Source organism: Stegastes partitus, unplaced genomic scaffold (assembly GCF_000690725.1).
Source record: "Stegastes partitus isolate 25-593 unplaced genomic scaffold, Stegastes_partitus-1.0.2 Scaffold46, whole genome shotgun sequence".
NCBI classification, from domain to species: Eukaryota; Metazoa; Chordata; class Actinopteri; family Pomacentridae; genus Stegastes; species Stegastes partitus.
Window position 1 is genome coordinate 986,718 of NW_007577777.1, and position 19,111 is coordinate 1,005,828.

At 42.2% G+C, this 19,111-nt stretch overlaps 1 protein-coding gene across 4 annotated transcripts in view; it reads left to right on the forward strand.

The window, feature by feature from the left end:
- Positions 1–19,108, forward strand: part of runx1t1 (RUNX1 partner transcriptional co-repressor 1) — a 59,289-nt gene extending 40,181 nt beyond the window's left edge. The window contains exons 5-11 of one of the 4 annotated variants that reach the window (XM_008306776.1): positions 3,794–3,975; positions 8,038–8,300; positions 9,008–9,105; positions 9,816–10,011; positions 11,389–11,457; positions 14,358–14,590; positions 15,562–19,108. In XM_008306776.1, the coding sequence (XP_008304998.1) occupies positions 3,794–3,975; positions 8,038–8,300; positions 9,008–9,105; positions 9,816–10,011; positions 11,389–11,457; positions 14,358–14,590; positions 15,562–15,885 (1,365 nt within the window). In that variant the 3' untranslated portion in view covers positions 15,886–19,108. The remainder of the gene's footprint in view (positions 1–3,793; positions 3,976–8,037; positions 8,301–9,007; positions 9,106–9,815; positions 10,012–11,388; positions 11,458–14,357; positions 14,591–15,561) is intronic. The other 3 variants (XM_008306778.1, XM_008306777.1, XM_008306779.1) reach the window with 3 other exon arrangements.
- The last annotated feature ends 3 nt before the right edge of the window (positions 19,109–19,111 follow it).

The following is a 19,111-nucleotide window of genomic DNA, read 5'->3' on the forward strand; positions in this document are numbered from 1 at the left end:
AGATGTGCATACTTATGTTCATGATATTTATCCCCATTTTCGCCCCTATTTTTGGAGTCTCTCTTCTCTCTGCAGCTTTATCTCCCTCCTACATCTCTTCCCCCAACTTGTTTCTCTCTTGGTTCTCACTTGGTTTCTCTGCTGTTAACAAGATACTGTCACATCATCAGCTTTTTTTTTTTTTTTTTTCTTGCCTTTGCTCAATCCGTCTGCTTCTCTCCCCTCCAAAACAAACAGTGCATAAGTCATTTCAGGCTGATATCACTCACCCAGAGCTAGAAACTTCAAGCTATATTTTACTGAAGAGACTTTTTTTTTTTTCTTAAGAGAAACAAGCCGAACATGTGCTGGAACAGAACACAATGAGAGTGGTTTTACCCCGAGGACAACGTCCCCTTTCATGTGCTCTTTTGCAGCCTCCTCCTCCATTTTTCTCTTCGGCTTGTTTTGTCATTGATTCTTCATCCCACTACAAGCTACATTATAAGCAAGTCTTTCCCATTTTCAGCCATTAGCACGGTGTATTACTAAAGGAAAGCTGCACTCTCTCAAGCATCTAGCCGTGCCCTTGCCTCAGCCCATTTGTCAGCGGTCGCCTTGTTTCAGTCACAACAGCGTCTCTATTCCAGTGTGGCAGATAAAAATGAAGAGGCATGGTGGTTGTTGTTTTTTTTTCTGTTTTTAGCTACAAGTGGAACAGTAATGCGTATTTGTGCGTCAGATAGGAGCATATTCTGAATGTGTGCAGGTGAGACGGCGATTTGTTTTGGTAGTCAAAAGATGACGAATGGGTCTGGGCGTTATATTGAGGGATGTACTGTGCAGCAGCAGTTCAGATCATGTTATGGGGTCGAGGTGAAGCTGAGATCAATATCAGTGCGGTGCTGAACGATGGAGAGCAGCGATGGGTGTAACATTTAACACAGGGCTCATTTGTTTCTATTACACACCTCTGCAAAGGCTGTTCTCACTTTTCAGCTCTTCTTCTTTTATCCATTCTTCGTTTGTCACCGACTGTCTGACACACTCACAGTCTGTGAACGTTGCATCGTCTCATTTTGCGCTGTGCGTGCCTGCATTTGCAGATGTGTTCATGTGTAAACTGACATTCCCGAGCCTATATTATCCACCGAGGTCCAGGCGTGGTTATGGGCACCAGAAATTGGTCCCACTAGAGCCACCATTAGTCGCCGTTAATGGTACAAATAGCGACTTTGTGTCCTCTCCTTCCCCCTCACCACTCCCTTATCTTGAAGTCTTCTTCATCCTTCTTTATCGTCATTCACCTTGTCATTTGTTCTCCCTCTATCTCTTTCTGTCCTCCTCCCTTTCGATTCTCTGTTTATCTACTGTTCTCCATCCATCCATCCTCCGATCTCTCCTTCCCTCTTCCTCTCTCCGCCAGATGGTTAGTGTATCACTGGGATGGCTGTGGAATCAAAGATGCAACTCTTTTTTTTTTTTTTTTTCCCCTCCATCGCTCCTTCTCTGCTTCTCTCTCTCTCCCCAGTCTAATTTTAGTGTCTTCCCACTGCGGGGCCTTTAATGCCAGCTACCATATGGTAGCAGAGAGCAGTTGGAGGTGTGGGGGAGCTTTTATAGGTGCGTCGAAGCACAGCTGCAACAATGCACGTCAGGGCTCGGGGTTTTTCATTACGCTAATGTTATACCGAGTTCAACCGTCCCCACCCCCTCTTTCAAACCCACTCAACTCCTTTTCCCTTTTTCTTAATACTAAACCACAAATTGGTTGGGACTCTTTACTGGAAGGAGGCAATCATAAACCACACAATGCCTGTGACGTGATGTGTTGGCTGGACGCCCTCCACATGAGACCTACATGCTAACAATGTTTCTCTGTTTTCAAGTTAAAGTTGTTTTTTTAAATTTTTTTTTTTTTAAGTTTTCTCTTGTGTCTGTTGCCAAGCGTTTTTCTTGTCATGCTTAAGTGAGAGTAGGCCTGTGAGACAGAGGAATAAACACATTTAGCTGCGAAAGAGAGAGAGAGAGAGAGTCGCGATAGGAAATAACTGTAATAGGACAATATAGACACGCAAAAGCTAAGTCACTGTTCTCCTCCAACGGTAAATTACACAGACACAGAGAGTTGATGAAGTGCAGCGTGTCCTGAACGTGGCACATTCTGGATTGTTTTTTGGCACCATTTGACAAAATGACAAATCCAGTATTTGAACAATAAATCATCCTGAGCAGATTTTTAGCTGTGGCTGCTGAACACTACTTAAAATTCCCTCCTCCTTTTTTTTTTTTTTTTTTTCTCTTTTTTTGCAAGTGCAGATGTTGGTTAATGTAACTACACAGAAGCAAATCGCCACACTTTATCATATGAAAAATGATCCGGTCTCTTCAGCGGTCCGCATTTCTTGACTCAGACTTTTTGTTAATGCATCCCACATCTCTCCGGCAATTAGGATGACCTCTAATTAATATAAGATGAGTTCACCGGGGTCAAAGCAATCTATTTTATGCTCTCTCTCTCTCTTTTTTTTTTTTTTCAGAGGGTAATTACGATCATAAACTATTAACGGACCATTAACTCGGGCAGGTAAAGCGAAGGCCAGCGCTTGGCATTTCTTTTACTACAGCCAATTACTGAAGAGAGATTTTCAAAATGATTGTAGCATTAATACCTCCAAACAAGTCAGAGCTGGGTTCTGCATCCTGCATTATTTCTCTATGCAGTTGGCAACGACGAGAATAAGCGGTCAAAGAAGTGGAAGCAAATTTGTCAGCTAATGTAGGACAAGAGAGGAAAAAAAAGAGCGAGGGAGTGAGCGAAAGCCTATAAGCATGGAGACGATTATAAAAGTGGACAAAAGGAAAAGAGGGGGGGAAAAAAAACAAGCAGGAGACTTTAAGAGAGATTATGTTTTTGAGGACAAAACAAAGATTAGCCGACCTAAAACTTGCAAAGATGGCCTCTCCAAAGGCTCCTGTGATGTACCTTGCCAAAATAGGCCCCACTCTCATTCTGAGCCTGCCTGACGCAACACTTTCATCTTCTTGCTTCAAAATACACCCCATCAGATGTCTTTGAAGTCGACGCTCGCATACCTGCATGGCCCTGCACCTCCACACAAGAAAGCAGACCCCCTTGTTACAGTATGTCAAAGAGATTGAAAATAGCGGCTGTTCTTTCAAAAATGTATACGCCACAGAGGAACTTTATGGGTGTTAATGCACTCTGGGTCACCGAAAGCAGCCGCGGTTCAGCGGTAATGAGCAAAGAGGGGTTTGATGACATGGAAGGGATGGAGCTCTTGTTACCTCGAATCAGTGGTGTTTTTTTTGGAATAAAAAGTCTTATATTATCGTGTTACATTTGTATGTGTGAGTTCTGTTCTCCTGGAGGATGGTAGTGTTCCATGCGCTGTGACTGTGTGTGTTCTAGTTCTTTAAAATGAGCTCATTGTCTGTAAAGTTTTACATTTTGAGAGCATCAATGTAGTTTCATTTAGATTTGTTTGCCTATTATTAATATTAAGACCCTATTATAGTTTGCTTAGAGTACAGCTTTTCTTACTGTGTTTTCACTTCAGGATAAAAGACATTTCGTTGCACTCAGCTGACAGATTATCGTCCCTGTATCCCAAATTAACCAAAAGTAAACAGAGAAGCCCTCAGAAAGAGCAGGGACTGATATCTGTTTACATTTTTTGAGAGGCAAAAACACATGTATTATTTATATATTCCTGTTTGTTATGCTAGAGCCCAGCAGACAACTGTCAGTGTTGCGCTGTAGACTTCAGCTCTGTGCTGTTTCCTCCTGCAGGCCAACCTGCCGCTCCTTCAGAGGGAGCTGCTGCACTGTGCCAGACTGGCCAAGCAGAACCCGGCTCAGTACCTGGCCCAGCACGAGCAGCTCCTCCTGGACACCAGCACCACCTCCCCGGTGGACTCCTCCGAGCTCCTGCTGGACGTCAACGAGAACGGCAAGAGAAGGACGCCAGACAGGTGGGCGAATCAGAACATCAGAGCGTTGATAACAATGTGGAGTTGATTCTTTTGCCGGCTTCACGCGTTAAAAAGCTCAGGCTTTTTTTTCTAATATATTATTTGATCTCGTGCATAAATCCCTTGGAGGCTACCCACATCCCCATGAGTCCTTACATTACGCGAGCTGAGCCAATGCAAGGCAATAGTGTGATGTGTAAATGTATGTATGGGAAGTGTCTGTCAGTGTGCCACCGGGCCTCGTGATGTGCTCCGCTGGACGTCTCAGCTCCTGGCTCCTGCTCTTAATGGACCAGAACTGAGGAGAGGAAGGGATGGGGAAAGTAGACCTGACTACACCCAGACACACACACAACCACACACATCGAGAAAATAGGAAAGAGAAGGAAGATGTGCCTTAACAATCTGAAACCCAAAACCTGCCGGTGGGGTTAAATGTTTTAAAAAAATCAACAAACGTGCACCAGTTAGCAGAGACAGACAATTGTGAAATCAGAAAGAATTGTCAGACATTCAACTTTCTGACATTCCTTTAACCAAACATGTGTGACTTCTGGCTCCGTTGAGAAAATTAATCAAATCAAAGCTTAAAATCGTGATATTTCATCGAAATCCACATCATATCTCCTTTACAAATTTGCCAAAAATAAACTATTTGCAGCAACAAGATTCTGGGAAAAAAAAAACAAGATAATTCCACGCTTCTTGGCACAACCGTGAAATCCTTTTGAACTCAGCTGCAACTAAAGTCCTGTGACATAGAAAACAATTATGGAAACAAATTCAAAATGTCAGTAGTAAAATATTTATAGTAGGACTAAAGATTTTTCCCAGTATTAGTAACCCCTGTGGGCACTTGGAGAATGTTCTCTCTACTTCTAGCCATGGTTGTGCTGTTTTCTGCATAGAGGTGCAGAAATTTTAGTATTATTGAATCTTGGTTTGGATTTGAATTGGCTGGCACTAAAAAAAAAGGAGCACAAAGTGAATACAAATGTGAGCAAAAAAACACCCAGAAACTAAGGGTGAAAAAATAAAAAGTGTGGATATATCAGTGAACTGTGTCAATCCTTCCACTTGGCATGTGTTGGAGAGCTAAGTTATTATTGAATTTAGTGCTTACTTGGGTGTGTAAATAGACAGAATGTGTGTGTCTCTCAGCATCAGTGCAACCCCCCCAACCTCAGCCAAATCATTACATCCATTTGTCGTCACGGACTTTGGTAACGACTCAATGTTCTTTGCTCTAATGGACGAGCACCGAGACGCTCCGTCCAAGAACACACAGCATTGTGAAAAGCCATATTCTGCTCTCCAACAGTCTCAATGCAGGAGAAACTGAAACAAGCACAAAATCCATCCTGACCAACGGCGTGTGATTAAGACTGCTGCTCATTCACATTCCATTCAAATAAAATCCACCTAACAGAGGTGTAATATGAATAAAACCTAGACTTCTATCCTTTTACAGAGAGATTTTAGTGATCAGAATAATAGCTGAGACTAAAAAGTGTTTATGAAATCCACTGGACCGAACTTTTTGAACATCTGTGTTTTGTTGTGCGTTTGTGCCTGAGCTCTGAGCACAATGTCTGCATTGTCTTTTGAAATAAAGTCCCCGGGGGTCTCAAATTTTTTAATACAGGCGGAGGGGGGGAAAGGAAAATGTACATTTTATATTTGCTGAGGGACAAAAATGCTGAATGTGATATTAATAATTCTCACCTCTCTTTTCCCCCAACAGTCGGATAGGCAGACTTTTTCTGTAATACCTGCATATTTGCAGGCCGTCTGGTGCATAGGGGAGCGAGCTTAGGGGGAAAGGTGTGTGTGTGTGTAAATGTAAGAGGGAATATATGGAGAGAGAGAGAAAAAAAAGAGTAAGTAGGCATCTGTATTCAGTGAGAAAATGCAGTCTCTTTGTGTGGATGTGTGTGTGTGCATGATTCCCTATCCGGTGTGGAAGCGTGAGTGTGCCGCTTCATGTGAGTGCATCGCTGTGTGTGCGTGCGTGTGCGTGTGTGTGTCTGGGGAGATGGGCTGATAACACATACAGATGAGGCTCCAGCACCAATATGGCTGGCTAAGCACCTCTGCTTTCTGCTTACCTCTGCTCTGCATTCCCACTTATTGGAGCCTCTGTCAGAATATTGGAATTTGAATGGGAATTCCTAATTACAGACAGCAATGCCCCATCAGTTCTATCTGATTAATACCCCGGCCTGCAGAAACCACACCAGAAATATCATGCTATAGTATGCACATAAGAAAAAAAACATATTGTTTAGTGCGGTATATAGCATATAGTGTAAATTCACTAACTTCAGCCAGTATTTAAATAGCAGCTAAGTATGCAAAATGATGCATATACTCTAATGGCTTGCATGGAAAATTCAGTATAATTTAGCCTATATTCAGAATATTAATTTCTATCAACAGTTGCTCCATAACCATATATTCCTCTGAGGTTCTCTTTCGATTTTTTTTTTTCAATTACATAATTGATTAATTCAGATCAGTTGGATTGGTTTTATCCATGCAAGTCCACGCTGAAAAATTGAAATTTACATTACAACCCCTGAAAAACGTAAGGTTTTTTTCACTTTTTCACATGAGTTCAGATACATTTGCATATCTTTAGCATAAATGTATTAAACAGTGAAGTAAAGCAGGAAAAAAATGGTATTTTTACTAAGATATGATCATTTTTTTCTTATTGAACAAGAGACTAAGAAATAGAAATGCTTCTTTCTTTAGCGGATGAAAAAAAAATGTCTCATACATTACCTATTCTGTATTTATGAATTAGTGTTGCTCATTATGAGATGCTCTTTATTCACCTTGTCATTACCATAGAAACAACTTGAGAAATCTTGACATGCGTGTGTTTATCATGACAAAGCAGGGCTCCAGACAAAAGCTTGTGTCACTGAAAACATACAGTATATGTTCACTTTTTTATGTGAACTAAACAAATGTCAAGAGCTTTTGGTTGGCGCGTGTGAATTGGCGTGTACGCATCGCTTAATTGCGTGTCCACATCGGCGCGTTGCATAGGCGGCTGTGAACGTGTGTGTCAGTGCATTTGTGTACACCAGTGCCTGTGGATATAAACATTGTTGCAGCAGCAAGGCTGGGGGAGATAAGAGTGGGGTGGAGGGAGCGGTGGTGGTGGTGGTGGTGGTGGATGGATGAGTCGAGGGAGACGGGGAGATGGACGGATGGAAGGAAAGAGCATATGGAGAGCTGTGGATGAGCATTAGGAGCCCATAAAAACAGCTCATTAAGAAGTTCAATCTGTTCATCGGAGAGAGAGATGGGAGAGAGGAAGAGAGAGAGAGAGAGAGAGAGAGGTAGAGAGGGAGGAAACTGGAGGATAGCGGGGGAGGTTGGCAAGTTTTAACTGTGAACTGACAAAACTGAGAACACACGCACATGGGCATGCAGACACACAAAACACACCTGGACACATTAATCTTGGGAAGCAGGGAAACAAAAATCCACCTGATCCCCTGGAAACTACTTGTGTGAGTGTTTAAGTATGTTTGTCCGGGGAGCTTTAGCGTGAGTGCATATGTGAATGAATGGACATGATTTCAATGAAGAAGGAAAGCAGTCTTTACGTTAGATCGGAGTCACATCTGAACAGCAACAAAATGGGGCGGTCCATTTGTTGTGCTCATGATTCAAGTTTGTGACAAAACTGTAACAAGCAAATTCTGCATCGCTCATTTTTAGGTGCGATATAAACAACCTGAGATTTGTGTCCTCTGCTTTCCCTGATTCCTGATCCGCTGTGCCTCAAGACGTCTTTTGTTATCTGCCGTGCTGTCAGTGTAGCAAGAATGTGTATTCAAGACTGGCAACAACAACAAAACTTGATTTGGTCTCATGTTCTGTCTTGAAAAAAAATTGCAAAAGGGCCAAATAATTATCGATATACTACTAATACAGTGGCACTTGTTTTAGACTTTAAGCAACAAGCGGATCATTTCTATTAGAAGTAATAATAAGAAAAACTAGTGGATCAGTAAAACTCATCTGTCTGTGTCTCCCCTTCAGAACCAAAGAGAACGGCTTCGAGCGAGATGGTTCCCTGCATCCCGATGTTCACCCCAGCAAACGGCCCTGCACCATAAGCCCCGCCCAGCGTTTCAGCCCGTCCAATGGGCTCTCCTACCAGCCCAACGGCCTGCCCCACCCAGGCCCGCTCCCCCCGCAGCACTACAGGCTAGACGACATGGCCATCGCCCATCACTACCGCGACACCTACAGACACCCCGCTTCCAACCACCGGGAGATCCGAGAGAGGGCCAGGCCCATCGGTGAGGATGTGGGAAAGGATGTTGTGGGTACATGAGTATGTTTGTGTATGTCCCGGAGAAAAATTACAATCATTTTCTACACAAAAGTAACAGTTACATCCATTAAATACCACTAAGATTAGTAATTATTCCAATCAGGAGTTATGAGTGGGTTTCTTTGACCACAAAAACCTTTCCTGCTGCCTCAAAGAGCAAAAACCAAAGCCGAGGCTGCTGGAACCTGATGGCTGATATAAGTTATGCGCTGCGAGATGTATGAGCGCTCCATAGAGGCACGTTTAGGCACAGTGTCGCCGCGTTAGACACATTTTTCTGCACAGGCCGAGCCTTGATGAAGCTGTAATGACGACTTCGGCTCTGTTCTAAATATAGCAGAGACATTTACTACGTCTCGCCCTGTGATGGATGTTTACTGGACTAGAAGCTCAGTCATTTGAGTCCTGCCCTCGGGGTGGGAGAGAGAGATATGGAGACAGCGAAGAAAAGAGGGGGTGAGGGAGGAGGAGGAGAAAGAAATGGATGGAGGGGCGGGAGAGTGGGACCGAATGAAGGATGGATGAAAAGGGAGAGCCAGAGAGTGATGGAGTGATGTTACGCTGATCGATCCTCCGTGTCATACTGACCTGCTCTTTGTTTATCTTTCTATCTGTCCGTCTATTTGTCCATCTGTCTATCTGTCTGTCTATTTGTCTTTCTCTCCTACACAGGTATGCACACAGGGACCAGGCAGGAGGAAGTGATTGACCACAGGCTGACAGACAGAGAATGGGCTGAGGAGTGGAAGCACCTTGACCATGTAAGAAAAGTAATAACATTTTTTTATTACTATATTCTACAGTTCTGTCTCTGTAAGTAACAGAGATTGTTATCATTTCATATTAAACTGTTTGTATCACATTGTGCTGTAAGTATTCAATACAGTGTAGGTATACTGCAAGAAAACTTTATAAAATATAGAAGTTGAATTACAAGTAAGGTTAAAGTCAACTGTAATCAGTCAGTGTTTTTCTTATTCATGTGCATGCCTGCATGTTAATGTGTTTCCCTGAAGTGCAAATGACAATGAAAATACAAACAGGTTGCATGTTTACCTTCAATGTTGTTCAATTCAGTCCTCATGAACTTCCTGCAAGTTCAAATTACTCGAAACATCAGTAGTGTCACATCATGTTTTGTTTTTTTTTTTTGTTGGTATGCAGTGAAAATGTAACCAAGCGATCACACAATGTGAATGCAAATATATTATCGAGAGTAAGATGTCACCTAGAGAGGTGCGACTTCACAGCCCTCATTTCAACAGTGAAAGTGTGTCTCAGCAGCGTGCACCTTTTGTTCCACAACCGCACTCCGCCACACAGATGAATATAATAAAGAGCTGCTAAAACAACGCGGCAGATGTGAGCTTTAATTTAGAATCCCCACCGTCACAGCTACACCCTTGCTGAATTTAAATCAACCCGTCCTTCCTGTCTATGTGTAAACTCAGCGCTGTGTCTGCCCCCTTGTCGCTCCCAGCTGCTGAACTGCATCATGGACATGGTGGAGAAAACGAGGCGCTCGCTGACGGTACTGCGGCGGTGCCAGGAGGCCGACCGCGAGGAGCTCAACTACTGGATCCGACGATACAGCGATGCCGAGGAGCTGAAGAAGGGCGCTGCCAGCGGGCAGTCGAGGCAGCAGAGCCCCGCGGCGCAGGAAAACGCAACATCAGGTGAGGAATCATACATGTATTAGAGGTATTATTAGAAACCAACGGGCTTGCATGTAACACATGGTCTTCACAACTGATCTTCTGTTCTCGGCGGAATTTCTTTCAACTTTATTCCCACTCAATGGGTTTATGTATTCAACACGACATCTGTGGAATTCAATTGTTTGAAATATTTACCCCACCTGTTTTCTCAATTCAAATCCAACCACATGTTTAGGATCATAACTGATGTTTGCTGCTTTGTGACTCAACTCTCCTAAATCACAAGTTTGTAATCAGTATTAAAAAAAGACCAAACCTATAATTATTATTAGCTTTAACTCTCAAGCACTTTCTGGACAGTTTTTTGTTCCTGTCACACTGTTAGCTCATTTTTCACTACAATGTAAGAAGTAGAGAGAACTCAAAACGATCTTTGGTGCAGTATAACACACTTACAAAGCCATAAATAATAAAGAAGACAACATAGATTGAATTTCTTTGATTATTCATTTGACCAAAAACTGAAAAAAAGGAGTAAACATGCAATATTTATCCAAATACCTATAGTTGTTACCTGTACTGCAAAAAAAAAATGGCGACTCTACATCCTGTATATGTTTTACTTCAATTTTTTTTTAATTAGTTTCCATACTTGTCTCCTATCTGCTTAGTTCCCCTGACAACTCTTTGAATTTTTGTCACTTACTTGTTTTTTTAGACTCACTAATGACTTCACAGTGGTGCACAGAAGAGTGAAAATGTTTTGTTTTTTACTGAATTTTTAAATGAGACATGTAGAAGGCAGTGAATTTGAGAAAATGTCATGATTTTTAAGCTTAGCGCCGGTTAACCGCACATCACAAGGAGTAGTTCAAGAACCGTCGGAAATTTGAAAATCCAACGATTCTTCTTGCTTTCATGATTTCTTTCTCTGATACGTGGTGTAACTTTGGCGGTTGTTCAAAGACGACATATCTTTCAAATCCACCGACTAGTTTTGAGGTTCAGAGGGCTAAAATCTTCCTTTCTTACTTGGTTGGTTGTTATGCTACAGTATATGAAAGTGATGGTATTTCTCAATTATTTTAAGTTTTGTTTGTCAAGAGGAGCTAATATTGAGTGTGGAGTCCCCAGGGTTCACTCTTAGGCCCCTTAGGATTACACAATGACATGATAACTCTATGTTGTCATAACTGTGGACCCTGAGGAATTTTTACATGTCACTAGTTTATTGGATCAGTGACTAAAAGAAAAACTATGGCTATCTTTATTTCTCAGGTCTTTGGAAGAAGGCTCTGCTTCATGCTGATTTCTTCGACATTTTATTTGCACTATCTCTTGCCAAACACTGGTTCATCTCTGGTTACCATGGCTATGTGTTTGTGTCTCCCACAGAAATCCACAGAGAGCTGCTGCACCGGCCAGTGTCCGGCTACGTCCCTGAAGAGATCTGGAAGAAAGCCGGTGAGCAGCACTTCCCTGCCTCCGATCACCACACATGCACACCTTTTTTTCTGTTTATCTCTCTGCAGTTTGTAAGACTTTTTCTGCTCTGTAGAAATCAGGCCCATCTTTTTCACCCAGATAACCCACTGCTGGAAGTGGATGAGAGGTGCTCCTCTAAACCTCATTCACCAATGTAGTCCTGAGTCAGGCTGCTCTTAGAAAATCATGATACAGTGGGATGTAAAAAATAAGAGTTTCACCACCACACTCCAAATATGATCTCAGACCTTACAACGCTTTTTATTGCACCAGTCATATAAGGGACATAAGTAGCTTTTACAGCTGGACCGGCGGTTCTGCTGTTTAAAGTCAGTAGCAAGATTCGGTATCTTTTTGCTTCTGGCACTCTTGTTATCCCCTTAACGACAGTCTATCGCAGCTATTCTACTTAACAAAACTGTAGAGGGAAATGTGTAGATCTAGTTAAGATCAAGTATTAAAACTAATTTATTGTTTTAACAACTTTAGCATGCACAAACAGCATTCTTTAAACTCACTAGCACAGCTGCAATCACCATTATCGCTGTCCTGAAAAAAGAAAAAAAATCGCACCGAGGGTTCAGCGCTAGAGGAATCCACTTTGTATTCACCATCAGTGATACAGTATATCTGTCTTTTAAACCCCTCGGAGAAAAGAAATTGTCCCCTTGCTTGACCAAGCATGATGTGTGAGATACTCAGAACAAGTAATATGCATTTAAATTGAATTGAGTATCACCATCGGGACTCTGCCTGCTCTCCAGTACTCTCCTTCCCCTCACCAGCTTTGATCGATCTTCCATCTAAGGCATTTGGTGTGTAATCACAATTCCATGCACAAGGCATATATCACAAGGCACCGGGGCAATTTCCATGACTCCGGGCAGCGCAGTAGGTTAAAGACAAAACCACCCTGATTTGAAAATTTAGCTCGATCACAACGGAAAGAAAACGTCTCTGTCTTTTTAAAAAGCGTTCTGTCGTGATATTGAAAACAGATTTCACATTTGTAATACAAGTGTAATATGTACAAAGGAAACGCGGTAAAGTAAAGCATATTTATGAGGCATAAAGCTGTGTTTATCTTTTGTCTGTAGAATAAATGGGGCCTGCTATTTTCCATTCAACCTGCCTTCTTCTCAGTATTTCCGTTATCCTTTTCACTTCAGCCGCTTATACTCCGGCTGAGGAGAGACTGATTTAAATGTGACCCAGGGAGGATTGCAAAATAGGATTTTAACACAATGGAGTGCAGCCGTGAATACATCTGTTTGAAATGGGCAAAATGTTTACAGTTGGTGATAAATATTCAAGCACCTTGCACGGTGTCCTACCGGTTTCCCACTTCCCCTCACCGCATGGGCCTCTGGGATCACAATGGAAATGCATAATTTAAATATAAATTGCCTGATTTGCATACACAATTAGTCAAGTTACAGGCTTGATGGGAGCAAACAAAAAGCCCTCCTTTTGCTTTGACGTTCGGTAGGAATTCCACTGCTTAACACCCACATAGCAAGGTTATTCATTCCTCAAAACAAGAATAAAATAACACGTTGCTCCGGCTCAAACGCACGTTTTGAGAGTGAGTACCTGGGATTAATTGGCTTGTGCTGTTGTCTTGAGGAAATTTTTGTTCGATTAAAAGAAAAACACATAGCTTTTCTGTTTGCTCATCCTCAAACAGAATCTGTCTCTGGTAAAACATCACACGCTGACCCATTAGAGGATGAAACTGATCAAACAGGACAGTCGTGGACGTAAGATTCTAGTAATAGATGCAGGTACAGAAAAATGACTGAAATTATGAATTTCTGAAAGATTGAATAGTTTACTGAACTAAACAACTGTAGAGTCTTGTGTTACAATGTTCTCTATATTGACTACATTGGATGTTTGGCTAACTTTTCAGAATAAAAGCTCACCAGCTCATAGCTAAAGTTATTAAGTAATTCTCATCATCTCCGGAACTCTAAAGTACGTCAGATTTCATGTCACATTTGTGGTTTATAAAATGTGTTAATGGGCTGCATGGTGGCTCAGTGGTTAGCACTGTTGCCTCGCAGCAAGAAGGTCGCCGGTTCCCTTCCTGGTTAGGACGCCTGGGATCTTTCTGCGTGGAGTTTGCATGTTCTCTCCGTGCAGCGTGAGTTCTCTCCGGGTTCTCCAGCTTCCTCCCACACAGGTCCAAAAACATGTTGAGGTTAATTGGTCATTCTAAATTGTCCGTAGGTGTGAATGTGAGTGTGCTTGGTTGTCTGTCTCTAAGTGTAGCCCTGTGATAGACTGGTGACCTGTCCAGAGTGTCCCCTGCTTTCGCCAGTCGGCTGGGATAGAGTCCAGCCCCCCATGACCCTAGTCAGGATTAAGCGGTGTATAGATAATGGGTGGATGGATGTTTGGTTAACTTTTCAGAATAAAAGCTCACCAGCTCACAGCTAAAGTTACAAAGTAATTGTCACCATCTCCAGAACTCTAAAGTACGTCAGATTTCATGTCACATTTGTGGTTTATAAGGTGTGTTAATGATTCTGCACTTTAGACAATCTTAGATGCCATTACTGTCACATGAGACTTTTAGAAAAATTTTGAGTTTTTTTGTTTTTGTTTAGGATGGCAGAGGCACATAAAAACGACTCAGTTATTTCAACCGGGTGACAAACAATCAAACTGCTTCCATCATTGTTATATGTTACTTTATATCATGCATGATCAGAATATGAATCTGTTTTTTAAATGCTAATTTGCCTTTGTGTGTTTATGAATAGAAATAACAACTGTGATGCCCTAAAGTGTAAAAACAACATGACTGTTTATGAGTGTGCTCACTGAAAACAGTGTGCAGACGGCAGGGTGATACGATGCGCGCTACGTTGCAGGTGCGGGAGGCTTGACTTCCTCTGTGTCCACACTCTTTCCAGAAGAGGCGGTGAATGAGGTGAAGCGGCAGGCCATGTCAGAGCTGCAGAAAGCCGTGTCAGAGGCCGAGCGAAAGGCTCACGAGATGATCAGCAGCGAGCGAGCCAAGATGGAGCGCACAGTAGCCGAGGCCAAGCGCCAAGCGGCCGAGGATGCGCTCTCCATCATCAACCAGCAGGAGGACTCCAGCGAGGTAGCAGCATCCTCCGTCTGTCACAATCAAACTGTCTTTAACGTCCGCTTGTTTGCTAGTTATGATATTGCGTCTTTCTTTGTTGTCACCGTGACTGTAGTTTTGATGCCAGCTGTTCTACTGACACAGATGATAGGATTCTCTTTGTCAGAGAAGCTTCTGTTGTATTTTTATTACCATATTATTGTACATTATCTTTAAAGTGAAATATTGCTGATTATTCACAGCTTTAAATCTCCCAGTCAGGCGATAGTGGGAGTCAAATAAAGTAAAACAAGGACAATCAAGCAGCCATTACCCGCTTTCCTCCTTCCTTTTTTTTTTCAACAGAGTAGCTACAATATTTAAAGGGGTGTTACCGATTCAGCCGTGAGGAAATAAGGAAAGGAGCTTTCATTTGCTAATCATCATCGGAGACCTTGTCGTTTAATCAGTTAAGTGAGAGGGAAATATGTCTCACATCTGACATTAATTGCAGCAGCGATGTTTATGAGAGAGAAGCGCCCCAGAGGAGAACTTTCAGAGGCTGTTTATAACTTTGTTCTCCTGTTTCCTGTGGATATGCAGCCGCCCTGACATGCTCTCCCTGCGGTTTCCAAGATATATAAGAGGCCCTAAGTGTAATAAGAGATGGGTTTTTGATCTGTCTGTGGTCTGTTTTGAGCTTAAGTGCTAAGTGTAAAAGCAGAGGCTTGTTTCATGATGTGCAGGCTGGTGCAATGGTTTCTGCTGCTAATCTTCACGTTGTATTTGCTAGTTCTGGGTTTGATGTGGCGTCTTGTGGTCACAAACATGCAATTATTTTTCCGTGTGAATAGAGGCATGAAATAAAATAAACAAAGGCTTAAAGGTTGAATAATCACAAGTTCATCACCTCAGCTGGATCATTTTCTGTCTGATTGTGAATCTCTCTGCTGCGTGACTTTATTTTGTGTGTGTGTTAGTTGACTTGTTCTCTATCTGTCCGTCAGAGCTGCTGGAACTGTGGCCGTAAGGCCAGTGAGACATGCAGCGGCTGCAACACGGCGCGCTACTGCGGCTCCTTCTGCCAGCATAAGGACTGGGAGAAGCACCACCACGTCTGCGGTCAGACCCTGCAGGCCCAGCAGCAGCAGCAGAGCAGCCAGCAGCAGGGAGGCGTTCCGGGGTCAGAGACTCCTGCTCCCATCAGCTCCTCCGCCTGCACCCCAAGCAGTGGGACTGGAAGTCCGGCTGCTACTCCGCCTGCTGCTACCCCTCGCTCATCCACCCCCAGCACCCCGTCCTCCTCCGCCCTGGATGGCACACCGCGCTAAGAGACTCACACAGAGGTTTGGGGGCAGAGGCCTCCTGGGTGTAACAGCAAACCCTCAACCCGACAAACAGCACGACTGTCTACATTGCCTTGCAAGGATGCTGAGATAACGTGGCTAACAGAAAGAGACGGCAATGCTTCTGTCTATCTTGCAGCGTAGTCATAGAAGGAGGAAGAGGAGGTCCATAATCAGGTCATATTGACTTGCCATGACTTTAAAGAAACACAAAGATATTCTTTGTTTTGAATGAATGAATTTAAATATTGACATCCTTTTATTGTTACACTTGCTATTCTTGTTGTCTGTTTGTCGTTGTACCTGTTGTTGTTAATGTTGTTGTCATTGTAGCTTATCTTATTTTCTCCTGTAAATATGAAGAGACTGATCAGAGATAGCCGTGAACTCAAGACAAGTATATCTGACCTCCCCTTTTTTTCAATGTTTTTATTTTCCATCCTTGAATTAATGCTTATTTCCTTCCTGTACCTGGGACATGAGACTAGTCGACCTCAGACATTTTACCAAACAACACACCAAGGGAACATAACTAGCTAGCAGAACGACTGAAGTCATCAATACTCATTGTAAAGAAAGATATCGATCTAAATACCCCGAAAAGACACACAGACGGAAGAATAAACTCGTTTTCTGCCTGGAGAGGGGAGAGGGATGGACTGAATCTCCGGCCCACAGACCGCCATGAAACGGGCAGATGTGCAGCAGATTGCAAGCGGAGCCAGCTGTTCTACCAATGTTATTTCCCTCTCACTTGTAATAATATCCAGGTCAGTGGGCTGGGAAATACAAATCCGTCTCCCTGAAGGATGTAAAAGAAAGAATTCTTGGACGGGATACAAAACTTTGCCCACTGCACATGTGGAGATTGTACTGAATACAGTTCCGCACATGTATGCTTGGTGGGTCGCAAAAGTCGTCATCCCACCGGCGAGACTGTCAAATCACCCGGACAGCAGCCGCCCGGAGCTGGAAAACCTGCAGCGTGGAGACTCTCGCCCCCCCAGACGCTCCCCCTCCGTGTCTCAACTTTGAAAGAAAAAAAAAAAAAAAAACATTTTCATCTTTCTTCATGTTCTTATTCGTTTTCTGTAGATGTCATGGTGTTTAAGACTTCTGTCCTGTGGTGTCACCGATGGTTATTTATTGTATATGTGTTGGACAATTGTGACAATGCATAGTACTTCAACCGGTCACAACTCTAAAGTCCTTCATAACTCTCTCTCTCTCTCTCTCTCTCTAGCTGGTGCAAAAAGAGATAAAAAAAAAAAAGAAGTGTTATCTTTTTTCCAAGCTGCTTTTCTATTCTGTGTGTAAGTGGTAGATTCCTCGTAGTTCTATAAGTTTTCCTTCCCTTCGTCCTCAAGAAAAGACACAAGCTATATCTCAGAGCTGCTACTTGAGTCCGACCCAGATCTTTTCTGAGAACGAGCATGTTGCGCGGAATGCTAACCTAAATGTTTTGTACAAGGGACATACATAAATGTATTTGCACTGTCACAGAGGTTATTTCGGCATGCTTCTTTTCAGCATACTTGTGTTGTCGGTATAGAGCCATAACTCATCAATTCATTTTGTATGTAGTATTAGCATTCTCTGTTTGTACATTCTTTGGATTGGGGGGGAAAATGGAAAAAAATGTAAAATCACCAAATTCATTTTATTATCTTTTTTTTTTTTTTTCTACTCAACATGCTAAGAAAAGCAGCCATAACGTCTTTTTTTTTTTTTTTTCCGTTTGAATAGTTACAGACAGTGCATGCACATTACTGAACGTTTGTTAAATATTTGTTATTTTTTAGAAAAACTGAAAAACAACCAAAAAAAAAGTACAAAAATACAAAAAAAAAATATTCTAACAAACTAACTTTCCAAATGCAGAGGTGTAGACTCCGATTGACAGCTTTAACACTGCAAAGCACCAGGTAACACACAGTATTAACACAAGAGTTAAACATAAAAAAAAAACACCAAAAACAGCCAAAGACTGACACCAAGGACCAAAATCCTGATTTTAAACAATTTCTGAAAAGAGGTTTGTCCACTCAAACATTCGGTTATTTATTTCTGCCGGTTTTCTGTGTCGCAACATTTTTTTTTGTTTGTTTTTTTTTTTAATCCTTTCTGGTAATAATCAGCAGCACTCATCTTGCATTGTGAAATGAGAAGGTGTGAACCGAACATAGTGGCTTCTCACTGCAGTGTTACATTTTAACTGGAGCAATAATAACTAATGTGACATGAACACTGACGACTTTTTTCGAAGGAAGTTTCGAGACACCTTTTGATCTTGTCCGTGCATTTTCTCATTACACAAATGTCAGATTAAGTGCCCGTTTCAGCTTTAAGCAGTTGAGTTGTTGATTCAAAGAGGTGAACGTGAGACCATTTGCAAGTTCTTTCTTTTCATCATATTATTCCGTATTTGGGATAATCAGTCGCAGCTTTCTTGTAAAACCTTCAACGTAAATCAAACAAACCTCTCATTCGCAGTAAGAGAGCACTTATCCTGACACACGCAAAAGGCTCTTCACCCCAAACACCTTGGTGCTACACAGAAGCGCGTTACAAATTCTGACCTCAAGGAACAAGTGGAGGCCCGCAAAGGTTTCGGGGCAGTTCACTCCCTCTGTACTTCCTCATCTCTCCCTTCTTGTCTAAATAAAACACACACCTGCATTCTTGACTTTAAAGGGTTAAACAATCCAAAAAGGTGTCTGACACCCTTCTAGCGACTTCTCAGAAGCTGTGAAGAAACAGCCAAGCTGTTTCAACACTAGTGTATTTAAAGGTATACAACAAATGACGTATGTGTTCATTATTATTATCAGGGCAGAATCTGGGTTTAAAACAAAAAAAAAAAAGGAAAAAGGAAAAAAAAAAAGAAGACAAACATTATCACTCGATGATTCTTTGAGAAGCTCTATTTTTTTCTTTTTCTTTCTTCCCTCCTCTATGTGTGTTTTGCTACAAATTCCTCGGTGGCAAACAAGTCTCACTCTACCTCTTACAGCACGATAAGAGCATCAGTCGCGGCGCTGATACTGGTCTAGTCGAAACCAAATGGGCACAAGAGAACAGGAAAATAAAAAACCCAAAGTCGAAGCTCATACAGCTGCAAAACCATATCACTACTTGGTAACAATGCAGACCTCATAAATAAATGAAACATAAATGAATAGAAATGAGAAAAAAAAAAAAAAAAAAACCT